A 27,701-nucleotide genomic window follows, 5' to 3' on the forward strand; every position below is an offset into this window, starting at 1 on the left:
AAAAAGTTGTCCCCAATCCATTCTAAGAACATTTCCAATAGATATCTGGGTTGTTAAAGTCCCCCCATTACTACCAGGTCTTTTGTTTTGGATATGTCTGTACTTCACATTGCTTAATAATGTCACTACATAATTTTCAAAACTGTTTCTTTAATATTTGAAAAGTACTCTATCAATATACACGACCTTATAAACTAGGTTAGATTATTTTTTTAACCATGCAACCAGTAATCTTACTATTTGGTTGTAATATCCACTTTTATTATACACCATGCCATAAATAGTCTTGCTATTTTGTTGTTACAGGCACTTCTATTGTTTGTTCATTGGGCATAAAGGACTGTTGGTGCTAGAATAATTTGTGTAACCTGTAAGTTTTTTTAAAATACTAGCACATATTTTTTTAATGACTGCTACTAACATCTTCAATTATTAACAGTGAAATTTCTAAAAAAAGAAAAATCTTTTCAACATTTATGCTGTGAGTTACTTTTCCTTAATTGGGCCAATGAACACAAAATGGTCATGTTCAAATTCTGTTTCATTTGCACTAATGCAGTCTTAGTTCACAGCATTTCAGCAGCATGATTAAATATATTGTGTTCATTTAAATGTGGACAGTCAGGATAATATTTATTCAAATTCTGTAAAATTCTTCTGTGAAAGTCATGTCCACCAATCCTTACCTCAAGATTGGTGCCTTCCTTACAGCACCTTCAGGAGTGTGATGGGCCCAAGGCATGGTCCCTCAGGTACAAGTAGCTGTTGTAGTTTACTCCAGTAGTGTGGTATGCTGCTTTTCAGTTGGAAATGTATGTTTCAGCAGTGGTGAAGCCTCAGATTTCTGGACAAGGATATTTGTAATTTAGAAATGCAAAGAATTCTGTAGTTACAACAACATGTGCCCCTCCTGCCCTGCATGTGTGCACGCACACAATCACTGCTTCCCATGTTTTTTACTAAGGCAACCCACCAGCTGCGTTTTGTCTTTTGTGTGTGTGGCCGACAACCCTAATCCTGGCCCAATGCAGAGGGAAAGACAGGTGGGAGGTGGGTTGGAAGCACGCCTGCCTTGCACTCATCCCTGCAGTGGCAGGTCCTGTCCCACAGGGCTGGGACCGGCTCCAGACATTGCACTCAGGGATACGGGGTTGCAATGTCTGAGTGGTGCACCAAGTCAGAACTCTTAGAATGGGGAGCCAGGAGCCATCAATGCAGGTGAGTGCGGGCTTGCTCTCCTAACAACCTCCACCACTCTGGAGGCCTCCCTTCTGCACTTGGCCGGGAGAAGTGTATGTTTGTCTAGGTCCAGTGTTTGGTCACCACGTCCAGGGCTGGATTTACCCATCTAGAACCTTCCCATGACCCACTGGTGAGTTAGGATCCACAGTTTGCGAAACATTGCCATATTCTACAATACCTGGCAGCCTGGTTTTCTGTACATCTCTGGCTAGCATGGACAGGAAGATAAGATTGTATAAGTGCACTGGCCTGACCAATGCAGAAGGGGACAGCTATGGTTTCGCCTCAGTGCTGTGAATTTACTTACTTCCTGACTTGGAGGGATAACTTAGGGGACAGGCAGCATCTCATGCTCTAATGGAAGCCCATAGCAATAAGGATTTGAATCTCTAAACCAAGATCTATGTGATTTGCCTTGAAAAGAAGATAAAAAGGAGGATAAAAACGACAAAAGTGCAGTGACATATAAAACCCCAAGGAAAAAGTGTGAGATTTTCTGCAAGTGTATTTGATCCAGACATTAATCTATAGAAGGAATTTATGTGAGAGAACAGGGAGTGAGACACACAGCAAGTGCAGGAAGAGCTGAGGGCAGAGAAGAAACAAAACTATGGGGTAATATGAAATTACTGAAAGGGTGCAAAATACACGGGGTGAAAAAGGAAATAAGTAATAAGAAAGAAAATGGTGGGAAGCAATCGTAGGAGAAAGTTCAGCATTACAATAGGAATGAAGGATAAGAGTGGTTTTACAAAAAAAGTTGGAAAGAAATATATGGAAACAAAATTCAGGATCCATAGTTAGATTTTTAATGTTATTTTAATAAAAAAAAATTTCATTTAGTAGAATTGGTGGGAAAGAATTCCCCTTTTATGGATATCAAAAAAAAGGAGTTCAATGGTAGTGCCATACTTTCTCACGGTATCTGACAGCAAAGCAAGGGTTGGGCCCAGCTACACTGAGAGGCAGTTTCCTTGTGGGAAATGGGTAGACAACTGTTGTTTTGCTTTTGAAAGCTACAGTTTCATAACAGGCTAGTTAAGTTGCCTACACAATTTACAAAATGAGCAGTCGGAATCCAAATGTGTTCAGGAGAACAACCACACAGAGCACTTTAACAGCAAGAGGCAACACCACGTCACAGAGACACTTCTCAAGGAAGCCGCTGATTAACATTTCACTCACTCATATCAAGGCTTTTAAGAGACATAATTTGATCTCTTCCTCTGTCAGGTATCCCAGATGGAAATTCAGTTCAGTACTATATGCTTGTAGGTACAACCTCCATTCAGGCCCCAAGGCAAATTTTTTTTTCCTTTCAAAGGAATAGTTCTAGACACAATTAATTCAGCTAGCATAGTGTCAGAGCTAGGAATATTGTCATAGAGCAGGCATACTCTGTATTTCCATTAATCCAAAAAAAGTTGTTGTGAAGTAGTTAAGGTTGCTACAGTCATAATGTAACGTTGCAAAAGAAATGCAAAAGAACATTGTCAAGAAATGAAGAGTTAAGCCACGTACAATTGCACATCCTTTATCCCTCCACCCACAAGCTGCCTCTCTGGTTTCAATTATCCCTGACCCAGTACTTACCATTATGCCTAACCTGATATCTCATACATGTACTTTTCTGATACCTCCATAATGGATGAACCAGCAGTCAATGTACACTTTATTTACAAGGGTAAAATATAGAGGAAATATATAAAGGAAGGGGAGGATGGATTTGGAGAGGATACATCAGTAACAGCATATACTTGCAAGAAACAATCTCCAGGGCTGATTTTTTTGGATTCACAAATTCAGTTTATTCCATACTAGTGGGTTCTGTAACATAGAGGAACCCACATACCATGATGAAGCATTGCAGGCCTGAAGCTGCTTAAGTGGGGTGAGGTGATGAAGGTGCTGATTTGCCCAAGGGGCCAACCTCTCTGTGGCAGGAACAGGCAGTACTCATGTGGGAAAAGTCCCCATGGTGTAGGGGGCCCCCTCAGTGTTTCCAAGACCATATGTTGTCTCCCAGAGTAGTTTGGCAAATCTTTTTCAGGGCAAAATAGGCAACACACCAGGCAGGGGATCACCCATGCTGCCTTCAGATAGAGCAGTCCTCCTCTCATCTCCCCTCCAATTGGCTTAGTCAGCCTTCCATCCCCCTGGGTTCACCTAATCACAAGGCTCAACACCATTGGTGAGGTGAGCACATCTGTTTTCCTCATCTCATTTATCCACCAACAAGCTTGCTCCCTTTTTTGTCAGACATTTTAACCCAGATTACATATGCATGAGCAAGAAATGTTTCAGTAGGTCACTGACTGCCCAGAGGTCACACTGTGCTCAGTTCTTGGGGTACCAAAGTCCCATGGGAACTCCTCAGAGAGAGAGAGAGAGAGAGGTTTCAGAGGAAGAGGCTGCCCAACCGCCCGCCACGACCACCCAGGCATCATCTAAACAGCAGTTTTGATGGGTTGGTCAAGGATTCAAATTCTCCTACTCCTCTGATTTTACAGTTGTGTCCTTTAGCCCATGTCCTGCCCTTTAGGGACTGACTTGTCCATTTCCATCAGGCTAGGGAGCAGATCACCATGGACCAATGATTCTTGGATGTCATAACATTGTGCTACACCATCCAGTTTTTGGCACTCCCTGTCTTCCATCCCACTTCCCTGATCCTTTCACAAGCTTCTAATAAGGCAGGAAGGTAGACTCTCTTCTTCAGCTAGGAGCAATAGAACTGGTCCCTTCCCCTTACAGGGACTTGGGGTTCTACTCAAAATATTTCCTAGTACCAAAGAAGTACTGAGGCTGGAGGCTGATCTTAATTCTAAGACAACTGAACAAGTTTGTGAAGCCTCAAAAGTTCAGGATGTTTACTTTAGCAACGATAAGTCCTTCTCTAGAGAAAGTGGATTTATTTTCATCCCTCTGCCTATGAGATGCCTCCTTCCATATAACTATACACCCATTGCACAGGAAGTACCTCAAGTTCTCCATAGGCGAAGATCATTTTCAGTACTGAGTGCTTCCCTTCGGCCTATCTCGGCCGCAAGTGTGTTTTCAGATCAGATGCAGCGTATGGCTCTGCAGTACTGTCTTCAGTTTTGGATCCTGTTCTAAAGCACCCTTCTTCTAGGCCCAAGGATACTGCTCAGAAGTCACCTGAAGTGGAGCACTCATAGAGACACTATTGAAAGAAGAAGGAAATGTACTAACCCTATGCAGTAACTGTAGCTCTTTTGAGATGTGTCCCTGTGGCTGCTCCACTACCCACCCTTCTTCCCCTCTGCTTCAGTTGTTCGCTAAAGGATGACTGGGTAGAGACAGAACTGAGGGTGGTTCACCCGCATACCCTTGTATAGCCTTGGTGTCTGCCACTAGGAGGCATAAGGTACATGTGTGGGTTGAACAGGTACTGTTAACTAGAAATCGCCGATCAAGGACTCAAGAGGCACTGTTAACCACACACTGTAGGACACCCCACCTTTACCCTTCTGGGAGCTCAAGGCCTAACCTGGTTGATTTAGGTATCCCACCCTTTGCCATCTTGGGCTCAGGGCAAAAGCTGGTCAATTTAAGTATCCACCCGTATCCAGTTCCTAGGGCTAAGGGTGTACTCTTCTGCGGGTTTGCAGGATCTTAGACCGGTGAAAGAGGCTTACACAGTAATATCGTTATCTTATATTTATTAACAATTACCAAGCAGAATACACATGCTAAGCTCACCAATCCTGATCATGCAGGTGGACTTTCCCTGTTGGCCAGGCAAGGTCAGTCTCGTCTATAACTTTGTTGTGCGTCATGGTCGTGCAGAGGAGTCTTAGCTACTCTGATCTTAGGCTGTGTCTTTGAGGTGAGTACTTCTTCTTTTTTCTTTTTCTTTCTTCCAGGTCTTTCCTCCTCCTTTTTCTTCAGCTAGTCTCCTTTGTGGACCCCAGTTTATATAGTGAAATTTGAGTCCTGCTTAGCTATACCTTAACCAATCATTTAACTAAAATATTACAAAATAATTCTTTGACCAATCCTAACATATTGCAAAATAATTCTTTAACCAATCATACCTCACCACCTTAATTGATTTAAATCTTACAAAATTAGTTATGCAACAGACAATTAAAAAATACAGATAAATAATAGAGGAGTAGGGACCATAAAGGCAAAACAATAGAAGTATAGATTTTACAATCACAACTGTTAAGTGATTCCTTGCCAGGCAGAATGGCATCAAGCAAAATTTTCTTTAACCATCTTAAGAGATTCCTTGCTTATCTGGTGATGGTGGGTACTATTAGGAGGGGTACCTTCTTAACAGCCCAATATTACATTGTTTTGATATACCGTATATATTCGATCATAAGCCAGTTCATTTATAAGCCAACCCCCAAGATGGATAAGTAAAAATGAAAAATTTATAATTATAATTCAGGGATCAGCAAACTTTGGCTCCCGGGCCATCAGGTTAAGCCGCTGGTGGTCTGAGATGGTTTGTTTACCTCGAGCATCTGCAGGCTCGGAGGTAAACCTAAGTAAACAAAGTGTCCCGGCATGCCAGCTGCTTATCCTGACGGGCTGGGACAGCGACTGGTGGGGAAATTTTTTTGGGGGGAGAAGCTGGGAGTCAGGGGAGTAACCTCTATAACCACCCCCCACATGACCCCACCTCTACCCCGGAACCCCCACACTCTCCCCATCCCATCCCTTATATGGGGAGGGCCAGGGGAGGATGTCTCTGACCTGGCTGGAGCTGCTCCAGCAGGCAGGGCAGCGTGGCCGCAGCCTGCTCCGGCAGGCCAGACCGGGCTGTGCAGCTGCAGCATGTTCCAGCAGGCTGGGCCGGTGCTCCAACACCCGGGCTGCACGGCCACAACCTGCTCGTGAGGGTGGGGCCAAGCGGCACGGCTGCAGCCTGCCAGCCCCGGAGCTGCAGCTGCTTCGAAGGCTTAAGGGAGAGCAGTGTGGCCAGAAGCGGAGAGACTCTGGCCCCACCTCTTCCCTTCTGTCTCAGCTGGCTGTGCTGCCTCTCCTTGCTCCCTCTGTTGGGGAGAGGGGCTGTGTCCCACCTCTCCCTCTCTATACCTCACCCCTTAGCGGCAACTCTTCCATTCGCAAGCACAAGAAATGCCCTACAGGCAGCTACCCAGCCTCACGAACATCCCCACACACACACGCACCCTGCTTCCGGTTCAGGGAGCCTGCACACCCGCCCCAGTTGTTTATCTGTTGCAAATCCAGCGAACTCCTTAGTCTCTGTGCACCGAGCCCTCCACCCATGAATGCACAGGCTGGACAGTGCTGCCCCCCCCCCATGGCTCCTCCGGCCATGCTGTACCTCTCTCGCTCCTCTGGCCGTGTCACCTCGCCCTTGGCTCCTCACAGCCGTGCCGCGCTGTTCCCACGGGGGCGGGGGGAATCTCCATCACTGGCCAGTTCAGAGCAAGAGTGGCTGGTTCCCAGCAGCTCAGCCCTAGGAGTTACTGTGGGGACTGGGGGTCGGCCGAGGTGAGCACATGGTCCTTTCTGGCCTTGGGAGCTAGGAACCCTCTGGCCCCAGGTTCCCCAAGATGGCAAGGGCGGCTTTCAGTAGGGGTGGCACTGGGAGACCCTGCGGGCTCCGTGGGGGGGAGGGGAGCCCCAGGGTGAGGCTGAGGCAGACGAGGCCCCTTGCCTGTGGCTCTCCTATGGGGACTAGGCAGGGTTGGCACGGGATCTGCTCCCCAGCACAGAGCAGCTTGGAGGAGATTACAGCAGAGACCTGGCAGCTCCAGGGAAGTGTGTGTGTAGGGGGAGGGCTGTCCATGCTGCTCAAGGCCCCGGGCCACCCCCGAAGTCTGCATCACCCCCCATCGCACTCCTGAGCCCCGTCTCCTTGCAGGAGGCAGAGATGCCGGATGAACTGAACATTGATGAACTCCTGGCAGCCCCGGAGCCAGCAAGCGAGCAGGGCTGGGGATGCGGGGGGAACGGGGCGGAGCTGAGAGCAAGCTGGCGACCTCATGCAAAACCCAGCTCCGGATTCTGAGTCTGGAGCCCAGTGCTGGCTGTGCAAAAAGGCGCCGCTTTTGGAAAATGTGCTGAGGGGAAGCAGCTGTTTCCCCTGCACCCCACTAGCTACGCTCCTGATTATTTTCCATCTTTTGGACCAGAAGCCAAGTACCAAAAGGAGAGAAGAGCACATCTTAGATGTGTCCCAGGTTTTTCTTAGCAGAGCTACATTTTCCACAAAAGCAGAAATGGCAAGTGTTCCAACAAGCTATTTCCTGTGCATTTACGTGGTTCAGTACCTGCATCTTGACAAGCATTGTAAGTTACAGCAAGCATTCATCAGTGGAAGTGTTTTCTGTAGCAGAATCCTTCAGCTCGTTGTGTAATTATGAGTTAAAAATATACATTAAATGGCAGATTAAAACATATATAAATTGTTAAAGATAGGTGGGGAAAAACATCTCACTAAGGGTTTGATCCAACTTGTATTAACGTCAGTGGAAAGATTCTATTTGTTTCAGTGGGAGTTGGGTTAGGCCCTGTGTCCTTGGTATAAGTACTGATGGTCCTGGCCTTTAAGATAGAAAGACGTAAATTAGGCTTTAGTTGATTTCTTTTCCATAGAAAGGAGATGCCCTCCAATGCAACCATTCCTGCTTTGTGTGAGGTGATATTTTTAATAAGTTGAAGGTTATTTTCTTTGAAATTCCCATATGTTTTTGTCAGTAGGCATATAGCACTGTTAGTTGGTTACATTTACAGTCATTACGTTAGAGTAAGGAGGCTAACATTACTTGTCACAGCTTTTGTACATGATTCGTTCAGGGAGTATACCTTCTCATCATTTCCATCCTGACTGACCCTTCCTAGCTGCAGAGCTTGGTGGCCTTGGCTTTCTCAGAGAGAACTGATCACGTAAAACAAACGTTTCATTTGTCTGTATATTTAAAAAAAAATCAATTTGGGCTTAAAACTAGCTGTCTTTTTAAAAATAAAATATATTCTCTGTTTTTTAAAGATATGCTCCTGGTGCCAGTAACAGCAGCAGAAATCAGTTTATGTAGAAGATTTATTTTTCATAACATGCAGAGCTCATCTGGGTGTGTGTTTTTGTATAAAGGTTTGTAGAGTTTTTTGCCTAAGGTGATTCCAACTCTCCATTATGCTACTCTTCATGGCTTGTCTTGGGATATGTTTGAACGTATTTTCAGCTACTACAAGGTCAAACAATATAGCTGGTAATCCTCTGTTAATAGAATAGCCACTGTTTCCTTCTACCCTGAAATTAGTGCCAGCGTGGCAGATTTCAGAGACATATTGTGAATTATGCCATTGCTAGCAGCATGCAGTAACGAACAGCAAACATCTCAGATAACACCTGATCTGTTCCCTACTCTCATTTTGATTTCTCAGCTTTTCTTTCAGAAGAGTAATTTAGACTGCTGCACCTCCTCTCCTATATATGGGAAAACAAGGCTGTTGACTCAGACTTTAAGGTCAGATCCTCTAGTCTGACCTCTTGTACATTCCAGGGCACAGAACCTCACTCACCCACTACTGTAAAAGACCCATAACCTCTGGCTGAGTTACTGAAGTTGTCAAATCATGATTTAATGACTTCCAAGTTACAGAGAATCCACCATTGACTGACTCTGACAAAGTTATAAACTTTATTATTTTGAACATATAGATGGAAATTCAAGACTTTTCTTTATATATCTTGTACCATAGAGTGTGTGTTGTTTTTTTTATATTTGAGTGCAAAGAAAAGACTCCAAATGTAAACACTAATGTGAATTCAGCAGTTTTGATCAGCTGCCCATGTATGTATCAAACTGTGTCAGGTTCACAATGGAAACACTAATCTGTGGATTTTCAACACTTTGTTAGCAATGGTCAGAGAGAACTCCTGAAGCTGAGGACATTGTTTCCCATCTAAAGTGAACAGTAATTTCCCCAACAAACTAAACATTCCAGCACGCTGTAAGTCTTCTCTTGCTCTCTCCCTTTCCCTGCATTATACATTTCCTTGCACAGACTTATTTTTTATTGCTTATTCCATCAGTTTCTCCTTCTTTCTCCTGCCCACCCCAACATCCGTAGCTAAGGCTTGGAAATCTAACAAACATCTAATAACCAGAGAATGAAGCCTACTAGCCAAAGTCAGATACAAAAAATGGGGCTGTCCCCTCCGCTGGGAAGGGGCATCAGCCAGCTGTGAAGCTAGCCCCCTGCTCCCAATTCTGGGATTCCTCACAGTGTTTTCCTTGGACCGAGCTTGAGAGTTACAGCTTTTGCACTGACCACTGGCTTTTTGGTGTGTAAGTATAAATGTCTCCCATGTGCTCTGGCACTGGAAAGGAGAAGGGTCTATCCTTCTGTACCCCAGGTTACCTGGCCAAGGCGTTGATCAATATTTCCCCATATTCTCAGCCTCCCTAAGCTGGAGGGATACACAAGCTTTATAAAGTCTGTAAACCAAGTCCAATTTCAAGAAAAAAGAAAATTAGAATAACAGAGTTGAAAAATGAGTGTTGGAAACCAAAGTAAGTGAAGGACTGTGACTGAAGAAAGACAGAGCCTTCTGTTGAAACATAAAGCAACTTTTATACAAATTGTTGCATAACTTAAGGCATTTTCCAACCTTTTCTGTTCATCTCTTGCCTCCAGATCCCAGCAGAACTCATTTGGCAACAGAGAAGCCCTATACAGGAAGTTCTTCTTTCATGTTTGACATAAATCTATCAGAGAGACAAGGTGGGTGAGGTACTATCTTTTATTGGACCAGCTTCTGTTGGTGAGAGAGACGAGCTTTAGAACTTACACAGAGCTCTTCTTCATGTCTGAGATAAGCGCGAAAGCTTGTTTCTCTCACCAACAGAAGCCTCACCTACTTTGTCTCTCTAATATCCGAGGACCAACATTGGTACAACTTCACAGCATAAATCAGTAATGGCTAGCATGTCCCTTCACCACAATACAACTCACTTTGTTAATGCATTGAGGAGCCTGTGGTGGCTTTTTAATCATGTATAGAGAAAGATGGGGGCGTCTAAAGTATTCCTTCTTTGTTGTTTTCATATCATAACCACTGTAGTTTGTAGAAATCTTTCTGAGATATGTCAGCCTTACAATATCCTGCTGTGAAGTCTCTGCTTAGAATGGGGAGATTATAAAGGAAGGGTAGAAATTTGTAATGTAATTTAATTTTTTGAAAGTAAAAAATATGAGGGAAAAATGCATGACTAAAGAGCTTCTTTGGTTATCTACAAACAAAAATGGAGCCTTAACGTTTTTGACCAAGAATTCCCTTTAGGATTGGGCCCTTGTATTTGAACAATGACAGTGCTAGAAAAGGAAACCCAGGCAGTGCAAACCAAACCTCTTTATACTTGGGGATTGCCCAGAATCTTTGACACCATAGATCAGTCAGGCAACTCATTATTATACTGTAACTACCGTCCTAGGAATCACATGTTGCATATATAATAATTGTTGAAACGGATCTTTAACGGCCCACAGCTGGGTGGATTGTTACTGGTACCAGTGAAAATTTGAAAACAGTATGCTTAATTTATTTGAGTATTTGAGTAATTTATTTGAGAAGGAATCTCAAAAACAGTAAGGGTTATAGAATACACATCTCCCTAATAAGCCTTAATTCCTCAAACATAAAATCTCCGTAAGAATGCTGGCCTTACACAATATCCTGATTGGCAAACAAAGCAGGTATAGCTACCAGTCCTAGATGGAGACTTCTTGTCTTCTCTTCTTCTCCCCTCTCAGGTACTTGGTCTGTCAAATGTGCCCTGAAGCAGGCTTTTGGTTACCCCAAGGCCTTCTGTCTTACAGCATCATGGACCTCTTCTGATGTTAATTGGGGAGCTAACTAATTTACTCTGCTTAGCATTTTTACCTTTTGTTCTCAAAGGAGTCACAGGTTCCAGAAGTATGCCCTGTGGGCATTTCATTACTGGTTTTCTCTAATTAATATTTTAGAAAGAGACTGCAAAATGGAGACAGACGAAATATCAATTGATGTTTACCCTCTCATCAAACATTCACTTGAGCCCTTAGTGTGATGCCATTCAGAGGGGTCATTTTGACCCAGGTCAGCCTGTACCAAGCTCACTGATAGCATGTTTTTACATTTTCTTTACTTGGTGAGCTGGTTCTCGGCTGATATATTCCAAAGGTCGATGTTGAAACATACACACAGATATAGCCTTTATTAACCATTCAAGTGCAATTTTAGCACTTCCATTAGTAATGGTAATTAGTAAATTTCCACATCAACTATCTGATGCTTAGAGAATCCTGCCCCCAGAATCCTTTAGCAAATTCAGACGTATCAATTCATACCAAATTCATGCTTAGCACATTCATTCATATCAGCCACAGTAACTCACAATAAAATGGCACCATCCCAACAATAATATCTGAGATGTAATTCTCTCAAAGTACTTTACGTAAAGGTGGGTATTATCTCTGTGGGTTTTAGCTCTCAGATGTTAACTGACTTGCCCAATGTCAAACTGAATCGGGTATAGAATGTGTGTTGCCTGATGTTCCAGTCCCCGTTCTAAGCGTATTAAGCTGTACAGCATTCACCGTGGTTTTTATCATATGACATTATTTGGCTATACTTATTTAGGACTATGCTATCTTTTTCCTCAAACAAAGTGAAGAAAACCACGTGTAGTTCAGAAAGTCCTCTGAATGGAGCAAGAGCCTGACAAAGGAGTTGGCTTAGATGTGGGCATCATTCAAGGACACCAGACGAAAACACAAAAGGTGTGTTGGCCTACACAAGGGGGAACCGCATTCACATTCCACGTGTAGTATGCACATTCCAATAATACCCTGCGTTCCCTACTCCTGGAATTGTAAGGCACACACCAAAGGGGGAGTGCACAGTGGTTGGAGGTTTTTCCAATAAGTTCAATGTGTCCCCAGAGATGGTAATTTTTAGACATTCCCTGTCCCCTTGCTGTGGCATGGGGACAAACACCATGATTTTGGAGCCGTTACAGGCATATGCTGTATGTTTGTACTGACTAAATAATAAAGTATTCTGTGTTTTCAAAGGACAGGATCCACGTTTTGAAATACTTACACTTTGGCAAGCCAGATAGGAGGGGCTGTGAGCTTCTGGTCCCTGAGGCTGGAAAACAGCTCCTCCAGAGAACAGAATCTAAAAAGCTATACGTCTAGCACCTGCAAGTAGGTGTAGTGCAGGGGATGTACTGAGCACAGGAAAAAAAGGTGGCTAGTGCTGAGCTGGAAAATATATGCATACAGCTAGAGAGGCAGTTTTACCAGCTATAGACTGAAGATCTCATTATTTGTGATCACTTAAATGTTTCAGGAGAGAATTGAAGCAGAGTTATAGGAAAGACCTAGTTAGCTCTAATTAGATCTATTAATCAAGTCTCTGTCACTGGACCTAATCAGTCGGCCACTAAGGAAGAAAACGGGAGAGAATGCAATCCCAGCGGGAGAGAAACAGCAGTAAGAGCTCTGCAGTGTGCACCCCTGCTACAAATGGAGTTCAAAATGACAGGACAGATTGGCTGTTTGAATCGGAAAGTTGAATGAAGTTTTTCTAGTGCAGATAGGAACAAGATCATGAAGGAGCTATGCAGAACTTTGATGTAATGGAAGCAGTGGTTAAAGCCATTACCCCTGGAACAAGCCCTTGGAATTAGATGGAAGGAAATAGTACCATGACATTACCAAAGCTGAGAATTTTAAGATCCTACTGTGAAGTGAAGGATGCAACTGAATTGTATCGTAATCTTTCCAGTGCTGCCCAGGGTCCTAAAGATATACCTCAGGATGTTCTGGTACTTGCCTTGGATTTGTGACAGAAAGTACTGCTTGCGTCACAGGAAGCTGATTCCACTCTGAAATACGATCCACTCCTCATGCAAATTGTGTTCCTTCTTTCAGTCTCCAGTGGGCTGCAGAATAACAACATTCAGACTTTACAATCTCTTAACCTGTGACTGAACTATCTCCAAGATAGCTCAGTCACAGGTAAAGCTCTTTTGGAAAAACTAAATTCTGTAACTGGCAGGAAAAGAAGAAAAACACAAAGTAGCAAGAGAGGCACGAGGAAGAGCTGCAGACCCAATGTAGTACAACAGGTCTTTGTTGTTGGAGAGCCAGACACTGACGGGATAGCAGCACCAATTTAAAAAAACCAACCCTTGTGTCAGCAACTTAATGGATGAGATTGGAGAACTGAAGAGACGCCTAGCAGAAGTAAGAGCTACAAATGGAGATGGCTGTTATCAAGCTGGTTCTGAAGGTACCCCATCATGACAGAAGGAGACCAATCCAATCCATCCCACAGAAAGCTCTTCAGAGGTGAGGCCATCCCAACTGCTAGAGTGGGGGGAAAGGTGATAAATGCAACTACTGTTTGCGGTGTGGGAGTGAAGAGCGCTACTAATCTGGATATCATAATGATACCCCAAGGAATGGACTGGAAGGGAAACTACACTCAGTTGCTCCAAAGGGACCTCAAGAGACCAACCAGGCCCAAAGATCCCACCGAGAGACAGTTGCCATAAATAAGAAATTGAGAAACCCATGAGACTATTGGAACTAGACATAGAATCATAGAAATGTCAGACTGGAAGGGGCCTCTCTAGATCATCTAGTTCAGTCTCTTGCACTGAGGCAGGATTAAGTATTATCTAGACCATCCCTGACAGGTGGTTTTCTATCCTGTTCTTAAAAATCTGCAACAACGGAGATTCCACAACCTCTCTAGGTAAATTGTTCTAGTCCTAAACTACCCTGACAGTTAAGAAGATTTCCCTAAACCTCCCTTGGTGCAATTTAAACCCATTGCTTCTTGTCCCCATTGCTTCTTGTCTCCATTGCTTCTTGTCCCCCCAGAGCGATGCAAGTTTCAGTGCTGTAAAGTGGCAGCGTAGACAGTGCTACAGCGCTGGGAGCTATTTCCCTTGCAGAGGTGGTTTTATTACAGAGCTGGCAGAACTGGAGCCACAACTACACAGCCAAGTTAAAGTGCTGTCGGCTGTGATTACAACAGTTACACCTAGTCTATTTTACCCATTTGTACTGAATGCTTCAGCCACTTTCTTACTGGTATGCCGTACCGGCCCATACTGGCTTACTTTCACCTCTGTTTTTCCTAGATCTTGTAATCCTTTTTTTTTGTTGCTGTCCGCTGAACTTTCTCCAATTTCCACATCTTTCATGAAGTGTGGTGCCCAGAACTGAGGCCTTATCGGTGCTGAGTAGAGTGGAAGAATTACACTTACAACACTCCTGTTTAACACATCCCCAAATGACGTTTGCCTCTTTTTTTCTTTTTCTTTTTTTGCAACCATTTTACATTTTGACTCCATAATTAGTTTGCGATCCACTATGACTGCCAGATCCTTTTCTTCACTACTCCTTCGTAGCCAATCATTTCCCATTTTGTATTTCTGCAGTTGATTGTTCCGCACTGAATTTCATCCTATTTATTTCAGACTCTTTCTTCAGTTTGTCAAGATCACCCCAAATCCCTCATTCCCAACCCCATCCCAGAGTCTGCACCCATAGCCAGAGCCTTCACACACCCCCGCACCTTAACTCCCTGCCCCAGCCCTGATCTCCCTACTGCTCTCCAAAATCCTTGGTCCCAACCCAGAGCTCACTACCACAGCCTAAACCCCTCATCCCCACGCCCACCCCCACCGCCGAGTCTTCACCGCCAGGCGGAGCCCTCACATCCCCCTCACACCTCAACCCCCTTCCCCAACCCAGAGACCCCTCCCACACTCTGAACCTCTCAGCCGTAGCCCAGAGCCCCCTCCTGGACCCCAAATCCCTCATCCCCAGCTCCACACCAGAGTCCACACCCCAAGCTGCAGCCCTCACCCTCCTGCATCCCAACCCCCTATCCCAGCCCAGATCTCGCTCCTGCACCCTGAACCCCTCAATTCTGGTCCCATCCCAGAGCCATCACCCCCTCCTGCACCCCAATCCCCCGAGCCAAACCGGTGAAAATGAGCGAGTGAGGGTGGGGAGAGCGAGTGACAGAAGAAAGGGAGGATGGAGTGAGTGGGGGGGGCAGGGCCTCAGTGGAGGGGTGAGGGCTGGGGCAGGGCAAGGGTGTTCAGTTTTGTTTGAGTAGAAAGTTGGCAACCCTATTCGATGCCTTTTGAATGGGGTTAAAGCAGCGGCATAGTGGGATACTGATGCACAGGTGTGCATAGTGCCATGCACATGGGTGAAGGAGACTCTTCCTAATGTAGCAGTAAAGGAGCTCCTGGGGTTGCTTGAGAGAGATCAAAGCCTGAGCCTCACAGCTGCTACTGGCACCCCCATTGCCTATGACAGGTGGATTGAAACACATTTTCAGTAGCAGACCCCATACTGCACACGGCTCAGGAGATGGAGATTCCTGGCATGTACAATGTCATTGATCAGGTTGTTAAACAGCGTTGTCAGGAATGGCCAACCCACCATGGTCATTTGTCAGCAGCTCTTCCCCATGTTCAGCAGAAAACAATGAATGTGTTGGTACTCTTTCTAAAGGCAACAAAGTCCGGGGACCTTGGTATGGTGGGAGTAGGGAAATGTGGGACATAATACACTTGAAAAGTTGGGCTCAGAGACTAGCAGAAAGACAATCTAACAGCCATGGCTGAACCAGCGATTTGGGGTCAGTGGCCAGAAGGGTTAGAGCTCAGGGAGAACCTACTCCGAATTCTCCAGGGGTCTTCATGTAAAGTCAGTATTCCCATCAGTTCAACCTGCTGAATGGTAAAATGTCCAGCCAGGTGTGCAGTGAAAACTCAGCGAAGGGCAGTCACTGTCCTTGTTCTGTGAGGGGGAAAAAAACTAAAAATAACCAAGACAAAGCAGTTTGATTTTGCTTGTGTGTGCATTGGGAAACTTCATCACTCAGTTTTTATTTGGGCAGACGATGGCGCAATGGAATTGTCTATCAGAATTACACACACTGCAGTGAGTGGTGGTAGACTTCTGGGTACAAGTGTGTGGTGGTGTTTTTTTAAATCTGGATTTCCTTTGGTATAACCAGCTTAAATTGTGTCCTTTGTTCCTGATTTTCTAGTGTGTTTGGTTTTAGAAAACAAACAAAAACCTACTGTGTGTAAACTGGAGCCAGCCAATATTTTTCAAATTAAAAGTTTCTTTTTTAAAAAAAGTCCTTTTTGAAAATGAATTTTTTCACCAAAAATCAATGTTTTTTGAAAAAAAATGTGTGCCTTTCACAATTAAACCCTACTAAACACACAATTGAAAATTTTTGTTCACCAAAAATCTGGTTGTAGGTAAACTAAAAGTGTGATGGTCATTTTGAATGACAAATATCAGGGGTAGAATTGTGTAAACACTTTTGAAATCCCCATTGGATCTCTTCTAAATGAAAACAATGTAGAATTTTTTTTTTTTCAAAACTAGTTTTTCACTTTCAGGCTGGCTCTTGTGATCTCTTCTGAAAAGCCCATTGTATTTTCACTGGCAGCCCATGGCAGTGGACTCTGGGGCAATTCAGAAGTGCTTGTTTCACCATAATTTCTGTCTGGCTGATGCTAAACTGCTGGCAGGAATGCTGAATGCGCTAGACTCAGAGTTTGTGTGGTCGGAAGAAACCATCTTTCTTGAGAGCAGAGAGAGAGGGAAGTCCCCCTCTTCCCCTCTCCAAAAAAAAGCAGCAGGGAGCAGCAAGAGAGCAATGGATAGCTGCACTGGAATGCCCACAAGCCCCTAGAATCAGTGAGCAGGAAAACCTTATTTCATCCAGGGTATCTCATCCCACTGTCTGGGGGCCTCATATATCTGATCATATATTAGGATTTCCATCGGAGGTACAATTCTCAACACAAATATGTGAAATCTATGAGTGGGACATATCCTTCCTGTGAGAAGGATCAAAGAGAAGCAAATGTGGGATGCTGGAGGAAGCTGTCTCAGTCTCTTTCCTGTCTCTGCCCATGTCCAATGTCTGTTAGTTCACTGGTTTGACTGCTTCTGGAATCCTGTGCCAGTTCTGGTGCCCAGAATTCAAGAAGGATGTTGATAAATTGGAGAGGGTTCAAAGAAGAGCCATAAGAATGATTAAAAGATTAGAAAACATGCCATATAATGATAATAGATCGAGCTCTTTGAATCTTAGCTTAATAAAGAGAAGGTTAAGGAGTTATTTGAACTACATGGGGGACACATATTTAATAACAGGCTCTTCAATCTAGCAGAGAAAGGTCTGACGCAATCCCATGGCTGGAAGTTGAAGCTAGACAAATTCAGACTGGAAATAAAACATTAAATTTTTAACAGTGAGAGTAATTAACCATTGGAGCAATTTACCAAGGGTTTTGGTGGATTCTCCATCACTGACAATTTTAAAATCAAGTTTGGCTGTTTTTCTAAAGGATCTGCTCTAGGAATGATTCTGGGGAAGGTCTCTGGCCTGTGTTACATAGGAGGTCAGACTAGATCACACTGGTCCCTTCTGGCCTTGGGATTTGATTTTACACTCCACAACACTCAATGCTGGGATGGCTACAAACGATCCAGTCATTAATTCCACTGCTGGTACCTGGCCTAGCCCTGTACCAGGGCAGGGTTGAAGTGAGGAGAATTTGGTGTGACACTGTTCCTTGTGATAATTCACACCCTTGTAATGCATTAGGGCTTTTGAAAAGGATGATCAGGATGTAGGCCAAGTTGAGAGTTTAAAAATGTACATAAATCTTCATGACTCCCAGCTTGTACAGAGGTAGGAGACTGTTTGCAAGACCTACTAAACCATGGATGAAGCAACAAAGTGTCCTGTGGCACCTTATAGACTAACAGATGTATTGGAGCATAAGCTTGGATGTGTCACTAGATCCAGCTCTGTGTCTGTTAGAGGTGGCAATATTAGGCACTCCCTGCCCTGGCCGGTTGGGGTTGCTATGGTCTGACACTGTTCTCACACAGAGTCCTAAGTCTCTGCTCTGCGCAACATGTGCGCTGTATGTTTGCACTGGGAGACTTCTAGACAGTCAAAAAGAGCAAGATGCTAATGAGGGGAACTGCAACAAAAATCCATGTTTCTGATATTAAAGTTCTTGCTTACACACTTAAACATTCACTCTGGTATATGACCACGTATGGTACTTTGCCTCTGGATCAAAAGATTGTAACTTCTTAGTGCACACCAAGGCTTGGCTGAGTGCACACAGTCCATTACTCATGGTAGGGAGTGCACTCCTTCAGAACAAAAGTTATGCGGATGTCCCTACAGCTCAGCTGTGGTAGCTTAGAGTCCAGGGTACTTTTAGGGAAACAAAGATGAAGGATAAACAGTGTTCCTTCTCCACCTATGGTGGATGTTGCAGTCTGAGCTGCTCTTAAGCACAGAATGACTATTTTGCTTCACTTGTGCTTATGTAGCTCTGCTAGGTTCTAAAGCACTTGGGATACCCAAAGGATTCTATTAGATGTGTACAAAAAGGGAGGTTTGTTTTTACCTACTTACAGCTCTGACATTAGAAATTTAAATAATTTACAGCTTATTTTTTTCTTCTTAGGTAACCCTTGTGCTTGTAACTGTTCTGTAATTGAGCTTTATAGTTTGTGAAAGTCATAGTAAGACTTAAACCTTTTAGAAGGTAATTATGTAAACTAAATGCTGCATTTATGGTCCTTTGAAGTGGTCTCAGATTTCTGTCTTTCATAACAACGTACTGGTTTTCAGTTCTTTCTCCTTGTTTCTTTCTTTAGCATAGCTTTACAGACTCCCTGTTCAATTCAGCACTGGAGTCCTCTATACAACCAACATAATTCTATTTTCTTATTACATAGCCAGATAATCAAAATGCCATAGGCACTCCCAGAGCTTTGGAGTTCCCTTGTTTTCTGCTTTAAAATTCCATCTACTACCTACACAGAGGCCGTTTTGAGACTAGAGAAAGGGAAATGCAAATACACTAACAAAATGAACTCACTTTGACAAAGAATAGACTAATTTAATGTTAAAATAATTCAGTTCATCAAAGGAAATATCTGTCAGGACTGATCCCTGTTTAAAGGACAAGATTAATGTGAAATATTCCTCATAGGAGTTTTCTGACTGCTTTCTTTTGTTTTTTAAACCAGTTTGGTGAAACACCATGTATTTTTCTTCTATATTACTAATAGGATGATATAATCTGTTTGTAGCAATTATGGTTTTTAACTGTTATTTTTATATTCCTTACAGGTAAATATGTCTATCAGCCAATGACTCCTGTGGAACAGCTTCCAAGCACCGAAATACCTGTCCAACCTAGGGAATCCACAAACACGATTCAGATCTCGGTCTCACTCACTGAACACTTCTTGAAGTTTGCACCTGTCTTCCAGCTGCCGTTACCCCCTGACTCCCCACGATACTGCACAATTTCCGACCTCTTTATCGACAATTACCGTGTGAAATGCATCAATGGGAAGATGTGCTATGTCCAGCGGCAGCTTCCTGCTGCACCCCATAAAGTGAAGCCTGAGGAGCTTGCTGTTCGCAATGCCTTAATTTCAGAAGAGAGCAATAAACCAAAAATAGATCACTGCTCTTCCCCTTCCAGCTCTGAGGACTCTGGGATCAATGCTGTTGGGGTTCCCTTTATGGAGTCATGTGATGAGGACACTGAGGAGGGGGCAGAGCTAAGTTCTGAAGAAGATTATAATCCAGACAGCAGTTGGGAGCCAGACGAATGCCCCCGTCTGTCGCCCTCACAGTGTGAACTGGAAGTGATCGAGACTATAGAAACCAGCGTGTGACACGCCGTGTTAGAATCAGTCCCACATACACTAACCAATATTGCTTTTATAGCATTTATATTTGTTTTCTTTCTGATAAGTCCTTTTTTCCAGTGCACTTGAGACTTTTCAGCCTCCTCACAGAAGAGCAGTAACAAGACTTGCACATCAGTGAGTTAGCTATTTGAATAACTAATTCTACCAATTAATTTTAATGCGCTCCCTCACTAATCGGATCTCCCACTTCTACATTTAAGCAACGATAAAAAAAAATTATATGGCTTTTATGACAAAGTGGGCCTTATCTTAGTCTGGGGCACTTCCTTTGCAGTTAATTGTAACAAGAATTGCACCCTCCTGCTGTTTTCTTCTGTCGGGAGATTTATGATGTACTTTCACAGCACAGGGGGTATTACAGAGCAGCATGGGGAAGGTTATGCAGTTGGCCTGATGGCCGAGAAGTCTTTATTCTCTTCTTCTGTCTCACAAACACATACATCTGCACCTAATTTGGAGATCCGAGGTACTTCCTCTGTTCTCCTGCCAAAGGCTCCCCTGATATCTGCACTGGAGGAAGGGGTGTTCTGTGATTCCTTTCAAACCCTATCAGTTCCCCCTCTTCCAGCTGATAAGAGAGCAGTGCAAAGTGCCTCCTACCCTCTTCCAGGCTATGCATAATGCATCCACAATAGCTAAGTTCCTGCTAACTTAAAAGCCAGGGACTGAGCTGAACTCCACTGATGAGTGAATTGTTTTGCTGCCAATATATAATCTAGCCAGAGCCAGTCATTCTTTCTTCTGATGTAAACAAAAAAAGAACACACTAGTTTTTGTTTGTTTTTATTTTAGGTGGAGATTTCGGTTGTAAAAAAGGCCACTCCTGATTTAGCTGTGAAGTGACAGCTAAAGGAGAGAGAGCTCAATCAGAAATGGTTCCAAAATAACACACATGTTCTGTGAAGAACCATCCTGCATTAAAAGGGGAGTGGGATAGATGAACAAATAGTTCAGTTCTGTCCTTTATCTGTCTGAGTATTTGCATCATCTTTGGTTTGATTAGGATTTAGTTTAATTGGTCCAAACTGTTGCCATTGCTAAGACCAGGTCTGAATCTGTCTGTTTTTAAGGCAAATGCTAAAGACAACAGGTTGGGGTGAAGAGTTGCAGGACAGAAAATGATTAATTGGTCTAACACTTTTCCTCAAGCCCTTCTTTCTAATTTGATCTCAAGTGTTTTTGTGCTATTTCCTCCAAATTTAAATTTATTGGCACTGATTAGATGAAAATCTTGATAAACAAGGATTTTCTACCTTAACTAAGACTTTAAAGTCCCAGTGTACATGTATTTGTTGTAGAGTTGTTAAACAATACTGGGTTACAGTTACCAATAGTTGTGCTATTAAGAAATACAAGTCTGTGACACCTTAGTTTGTCTGTGTGTATTTTAGCTGGAGAATGATAAAGAGGTACTCTCTAATCAGTTCAACAGTTAGACACTGATGGATTCTAAATCACACTTAAGCAAGATGGTAAAATAAACATTTTTCTGACATGCTTCAGTCCCTTGACAACCTCTAAATGTATTGTTGTTCTTTGAAAAGTTCTGTATGACTGAACCAGTTAGGTACAGTTATAACAACAGTTCTGCTTCTGACTGTAAACATAGCCTTGTTGTAATTCTTTTGTTTGCTATTTACCTTTCAAAATTATTGGAGAGAATAAGGATATATAAACGTACAGATTTAGTTATCAATACTAGAATCTCTTACTCTATGTTGTAGAATGGAAGAATCTTTACCACTGTATGCTGACTTATTGCTAATTTTTATACACTTTGTAATCGACACCTTTAGAAAATACTTAGACTACAGTGTGTGTGGTAGGAATTTAACATGATATGTTATATAAAGTAATGTACTTTTTGACTAAAATAACACTTTGAGAGGAGAACTAACAGGTTTTATAGTTTTGATGAAGTGTATAAACAGTGCAATGCTTGTTAAATAGATGAGGAATTCAGCCCATGTGCATGAGCAGATACCGTCTTACCAGGCACTTCAAGAACCATGCTGTTTGGTTGGCATTTAAAGAAGATTGTAGAAAAAAACTATTTAAATGGGATTTATTTTTTTTTTTAATATGGGGTTTAGCTTTGTAGGGTAACCAAGGTTTTTACTTTGGTAGTGTTCTGTCTTATGCATTCTCATGAATTCCATAGGTGGAAGAAAACATTAACTTAATTAATGCTATTGAATTTGTATTATAATCAGTCAAATGTAATTTGAGACTGAAGAATCTGAAAATCTGTCTTCTTGTGACCCGTCTAGCTGATTTAGCCCCCTGGAGGGGTTCTTCCTGTTGATGACTAAGTGTATTTTCAGGGATCTAACATTGTCAGAGGGGCCCTGCTGGAGAGAACAGTGGAAATCATTACAAATTATATTTTGGGGGTAGGAACAGAATATTGAAAAGGGCAACCCGAGACCTCCGTCGTCTGAAGGGGGAGACCTCCCTTCTTCCTTTGAACTTACGCAAACATGCCTGCTGTCAGCAGGGCTGTAATAGTGTCTAGTGAAAATTAGTCAGGTAGTCATGACTAAGATTAACTTAATATCCTCTGGTGACACAGAGTCCATATCATCATTGTCAGGACACATCTCTTTCCAAACTGTTAGTAACTACTGTGTCTGTCTCTTTACCATGATCTGTTTAAAAGTCTTAAGCACAATGGGCTAAATCCTAGTTTGTATTACACCCTATAGAACCCCATGGATTTTAGTGGAGTGCTTGCGGATTGGGAAGGGCAAGATTTTGGCAAATGTTTTAACAGCTAATTCTATAACACATTTCTCAAATTTATGTTCAGTTCTTGAACCAGACTCTGAACAGATCGCTCTGTGTGTACTACTTCAGAAAAATACTACTTTCTTAAATAAATGTGATTTGTTTTCTTTCGCACAAGCACAGATTTAGGTAGATTTCTTTTACAGAATAGCTTTCTGATATCAAAGTTATATGTTCTAATTTGAGTAACCGACGCGTGTCCTATTTCAGCTGTATGTATTTCCTCTTTAATAAAATACTAAACCATTGAAGCACAGCTTGTCTTAAGTAACTCTGTATCCTGTATATTAGAGTGACGTGTTTCACAGTTTTAAAGTAACAGTCACTCTGACCCCAATTCAGCAAGACATCGAGCTTTCCGAACAGACGTAGCTGTGTTGAAGTCACATGCTTCAGTACCTTGTGGCATTGGAGCTTCGATCACACACATTGTCTGAAAGTTTAAACAACACAAGTTCTGACTTGAATTTAAATGAAGGAGCCCTTTATTGGCTACTGGTGGCCATGCTTCCAAAAGGATGTTAACAAATTGGAAAGGATTCAGAAAACAGCCACAAGATCATTTGAGGTCTGGAAATTATTCCATATAGTGCGAGAGTAAAGAAACTCAGTCTATTTAGTTTATCTAAGGCCTGGTCTACACTGGGGGGGATCGATCTAAGTTACACAACTTCAGCTACGTGAATAATTTCAGCTGCGTGAATAACGTAGCTGAAGCTGACGTACCTAGAGCTACTTACTGCGGTGTCTTCACTGTGGTAAGTTGAGGGCTGATGCTCCTGTCGACTCCGCCTGTGCCTCTCACCCTGGTGGAGTAGCAGAGTCGACAGGAGAGCACTCGGTGGTCAATTTATCGTGTCTTGACTAGACACGAATCGACGCCCCCTGGATCGATCACTGCCTGTCGATCTACCGTGTAATGTAGACAAGCCCTAAGAGAAGGTTGCAGTAACTTGATCACAGTCTACAAGTTCCTACATGGGGAAGAGATTTCTAATAGTAGAGATCTTTTTAATCTAGCAGAACATGGCATAACGAGGTCCCATGGTTGGAAGCTGAAGCTAGACAGACTCAGACAAAAGGTAGGTACATCTTTTTAGCAGGGACTGTAATTAACTATTGGAACAATTTATGTAGTGACGTGGTGGAGTCTACATCACTGTTTTTAAATTGAGACTAAATGCCTCTTTGACTTCTTGTGCATAATTTAAATTAATAGGCTTGAAGCAGGAATCACTGGGTGGCATTCTATGGCATGTGTTGTGTAAATGGTCAGACTATACCAGTGTTTCTCACATGTGGCCCCTAGAGGTTTTTCTTGCAGCCACAGCCTCTTGGAAAGTGATGAGGGGGGGAGGGGGCGGAGGAGGAAGCAGTGGCTCCTCCCCTGGGGCTGCCAACAGGAGTTGGGCCCAGCCCTCCCCTGGAGCCACAAATGCCAGAGCAGCAGGCAGCTGGTGCGAGTTCCCCACCTACCCAGGAGTGGTGGGGCTTGGGCTTCTGGCTTCAGCCCTGGGGTGGTGGACACCAGGCTCTGGCCACAGGCTCCATCCCCAGCTGGGGGTGGCGGGTGGGCTTCAGGCTCCGGTCCTGGGCTCACCCCCATCATCATCCTTGGCCCCACTGCCTCCTTACCCACCTTGCTATCCACAGCTTAATTCTGGCTTGCCTGCGCTATGCAAGCCTGCTGTGAAAAGCTATATTTGTATGTTTGGTTATCACTTTTCACTGCCTCCCAGCTAGCAAGTCTGCTGTGAAAAGTGATACACAATGGTTTTCACAGCAGCAGCCTTCCTAGCTAGCAAATCTTAAAAATAAATAAATAAACTGCCAAAAAAAAAAAACCCCACAAGAACGTGCAAAGCTATTCTGTGTAGGTCCAGTAAAGAATAAAGACACTGTACATTATTTTTATTACCAAGTCTCAAAAAAACCCTACATAAATAAATTACAATGATTTTGACGTGTGTATGTGCATATTTGTTTTTCCTAAAGTTACTTAAGTGTTTTAGGAAAAATTGCCAGAGCAGCCACCAACAAGAGTTGGTGGCTGCACTCTGAGGCCATGAAAAAAATTCTTGACACACCTTCTGGACTTAAAAATTCTGAATGAAATAAATGATGGAGAGACATTTGTGACCTGCAGATTACTTTCTATTTCAGCCCACTGGCTTTGCCAGTCAGCTATTTAGGACTGGCAGGAGAGATGCAAAGTACAGCAATCAGCCAGTGAGGGCGATCAAAAAGACCAGATTACATTTAGAAGTGGGGTTCAGAGGCATGTAGCTTGAAAGGTACATTAGTACCAAAGAGTAAATATTACTCCATCCACCTTGCGTTTAGCCCAGAGGAAAAGTTTATAATGAAATGACACCAAATGACTTGCTAAGAATTATTTCCTCAGTTATGATGGTCTTGGGTACTTCCTATCTAGACTTGCAGACACAGCAGAGGACAGAGGTGTAGCTTCAGCATAAATATTGCATGAGAGTTGTAGTTAAAATAATCTTTAAAAACCTGTGTTTGAAAGTCAGAAATGTGGCATTTAGGGCTGGAAGTAGGCCAGGTGGCTTCCTGTGGCCCTCTGGCAGCACATGGTGATGCAGCCATTGGGGATCAGGTCTCAGCTGGCAGAGCCATCCCATCGCTTGTCATGTGGACTTGGGGCCGAGCTTCTAATCATTTTCACTCATTTGTGAACCTGTCTGTTTCTGCGCTCTCCTGTTTGAGATGGGGTGAGTAGAGTGCATCCAGCATTGCAGAGGGGGATGCCACTGCTCTCCCGCATGGTATTGGGGTTCTGTCATCCCCAGGCTGTTCCTCCCTGCCCTCAGGGTTGCTTTCCCATCTGCTGTTGTCACCTCTGCTTTAAGACATGAGCTTGGTGTGAAGATCTCTCTCATGACTGAAATAACTCAGCTGTACCTTGTTTGGGTCAAGACAGTGAGTTAATTTCTGGCACACTTCTATCTTAGGTCTACACACACACACACGCACGCACGCTCTGCTGCTGCATAACTGTTTTCTGACTGACCCTCCCTCTCCCCCAGCCCATCCACCCCTCTTGACTGGTGACTGAGGACAAAGAAAACTGATGTCAAAATTTAAAATATTCCCCAAACTTTGCAGAAAGAGTCATTTTAACTCTTGTCCCATGATTTTTGCCTCACTCTCTGTCAAAACTGACTTGTCACTGCCTCTCTCCACCCAGCGCTTCCTGCACCACCTATAGCTGAAGTCAGTCAGATGCAATGGAGCACAGTGAGTGGTGGTGTCTATAAAGCAGGGAGGGTCCAGTCCTGCCCTCTGAATGAAATGTCAGCAGAAGCAGCACAGCACTAGGCTGTGAGTGAACGCTGCCCCCATTCACTGCTCTGCAGTGCCTTTTGGGTGAGGTGAGCTGAGCAGGGAGAGCGATGGTCACCATTGTATTCTGCGGAGGGGGGGTGAAAGGGGGGCTTTAATGCACATGTGCCTAGAGCTGCAGTGTTAGTACAGCCTGAGCCTCAGATTATATGGGCCTGCCCTGGGTGCCTGATTGGAGTAGAGATGTACCCTAACCCCGGTCCTCTTGGGCTAACCAGTGGGGGGAAGCTCTTGCTTATGCCTAAGCCCCCCTGCCCTCTGGCGTCCAAGCAGCATCCAGCTGATGTGCTCCTTTTGTTTGTGATTCTTAATGCCCTCTCCTGCGCTGTAGTCAGCTGATGGGAGGAAGCAGAACAACACTGGCTTGTGGCCCCGGGGGGAGGGGTCAATGGACCATTTGTGTTGGGCTGGATGTAACAATGTCTGTTGATGAGCATTTCACACCTCTTAATGGTGCTCTGCTGTCTGGTCATATGGTCACAGAATTTTACAGTACAGCTGCTCAAATATTACCTCACAATAAGGGCTACAGCACTCATAAGTGAGACTAATGCATGCAGCAATTTACAAATATTCCCTAAAGGCTAAACCCAGTCTTATAATTCTAATACCTATTTTAACAACACTAACACTCAGTTGATCCAACTGATTCCAGCTATGGAGTTGTCAGTGTGCAATTAAGCTAGGGTCCTTTGGCATGAGGCGGCACCTAGTCTGCCAGCATCACAGGCAGTACACGTCTGTCCCCCTCAAGGCAACATAACGGCTCAGTAATAGTAATAGGATGAAATACAATAGTGAAAAGTGCAAGGTCATGCACTTAGGGATTAATAATAAGAATTTTAGATATACGTTGGGGACGCATCAGTTGGAAGCGACAGAGGAGGAGAAGGACCTTGGGGTATTGGTTGATAGCAGGATGACTATGAGCCGCCAATGTGATACGGCTGTTAAAAAAGCAAATGCGATTTTAGGCTGCATCAGGCGAGGTATTTCCAGCAAGGATAAGGAGGTGTTAGTACCGTTATATAAGGCGCTGGTGAGACCCCATCTGGAGTATTGTGTGCAGTTCTGGTGTCCCATGTTCAGGAAGGATGAATTCAAACTGGAACAGGTCCAGAGACGGGCTACTAGGATGATCCGAGGAATGGAAAACCTGCCTTATGAAAGGAGACTCAAAGAGCTTGGCTTGTTTAGCCTTGCCAAAAGAAGGCTGCGGGGGGATATGCTTGCTCTATATAAATATATCAGGGGGGTTAACATTAGGGAGGGAGAGGAATTATTTAAGTTTAGTACTAATGTAGCCACGAGGACGAATGGGTACAAACTGGATATAAGGAAGTTTAGACTTGAAATTAGACGAAGGTTTCTAACCATTAGGGGAGTGAAGTTCTGGAACAGCCTTCCGAGGGAAGTAGTGGGGGCAAAAGACTTTTCTGGTTTTAAGACTAAGCTTGATAAGTATATGGAGGGGATGTTATGATAGGATAGTTTAA

General features: G+C 43.6%; 2 protein-coding genes across 2 annotated transcripts in view; both read left to right on the plus strand.

Annotated features, from left to right (window-relative positions):
• Nucleotides 1-23,090, plus strand: part of C8H3orf70 (chromosome 8 C3orf70 homolog) — a 41,352-nt gene extending 18,262 nt beyond the window's left edge. Inside the window, exon 2 of the mRNA XM_050965687.1 lies at nt 19,460-23,090. Within this exon, the coding sequence (XP_050821644.1) occupies nt 19,460-20,016 (557 nt within the window). The 3' untranslated portion in view covers nt 20,017-23,090. The remainder of the gene's footprint in view (nt 1-19,459) is intronic.
• Nucleotides 1-27,701, plus strand: part of PPP2R3A (protein phosphatase 2 regulatory subunit B''alpha) — a 767,863-nt gene that overhangs the window by 39,844 nt on the left and 700,318 nt on the right. The window lies entirely within an intron of this gene.

Source organism: Gopherus flavomarginatus, chromosome 8 (assembly GCF_025201925.1).
Source record: "Gopherus flavomarginatus isolate rGopFla2 chromosome 8, rGopFla2.mat.asm, whole genome shotgun sequence".
In the NCBI taxonomy this organism is placed as follows: Eukaryota; Metazoa; Chordata; order Testudines; family Testudinidae; genus Gopherus; species Gopherus flavomarginatus.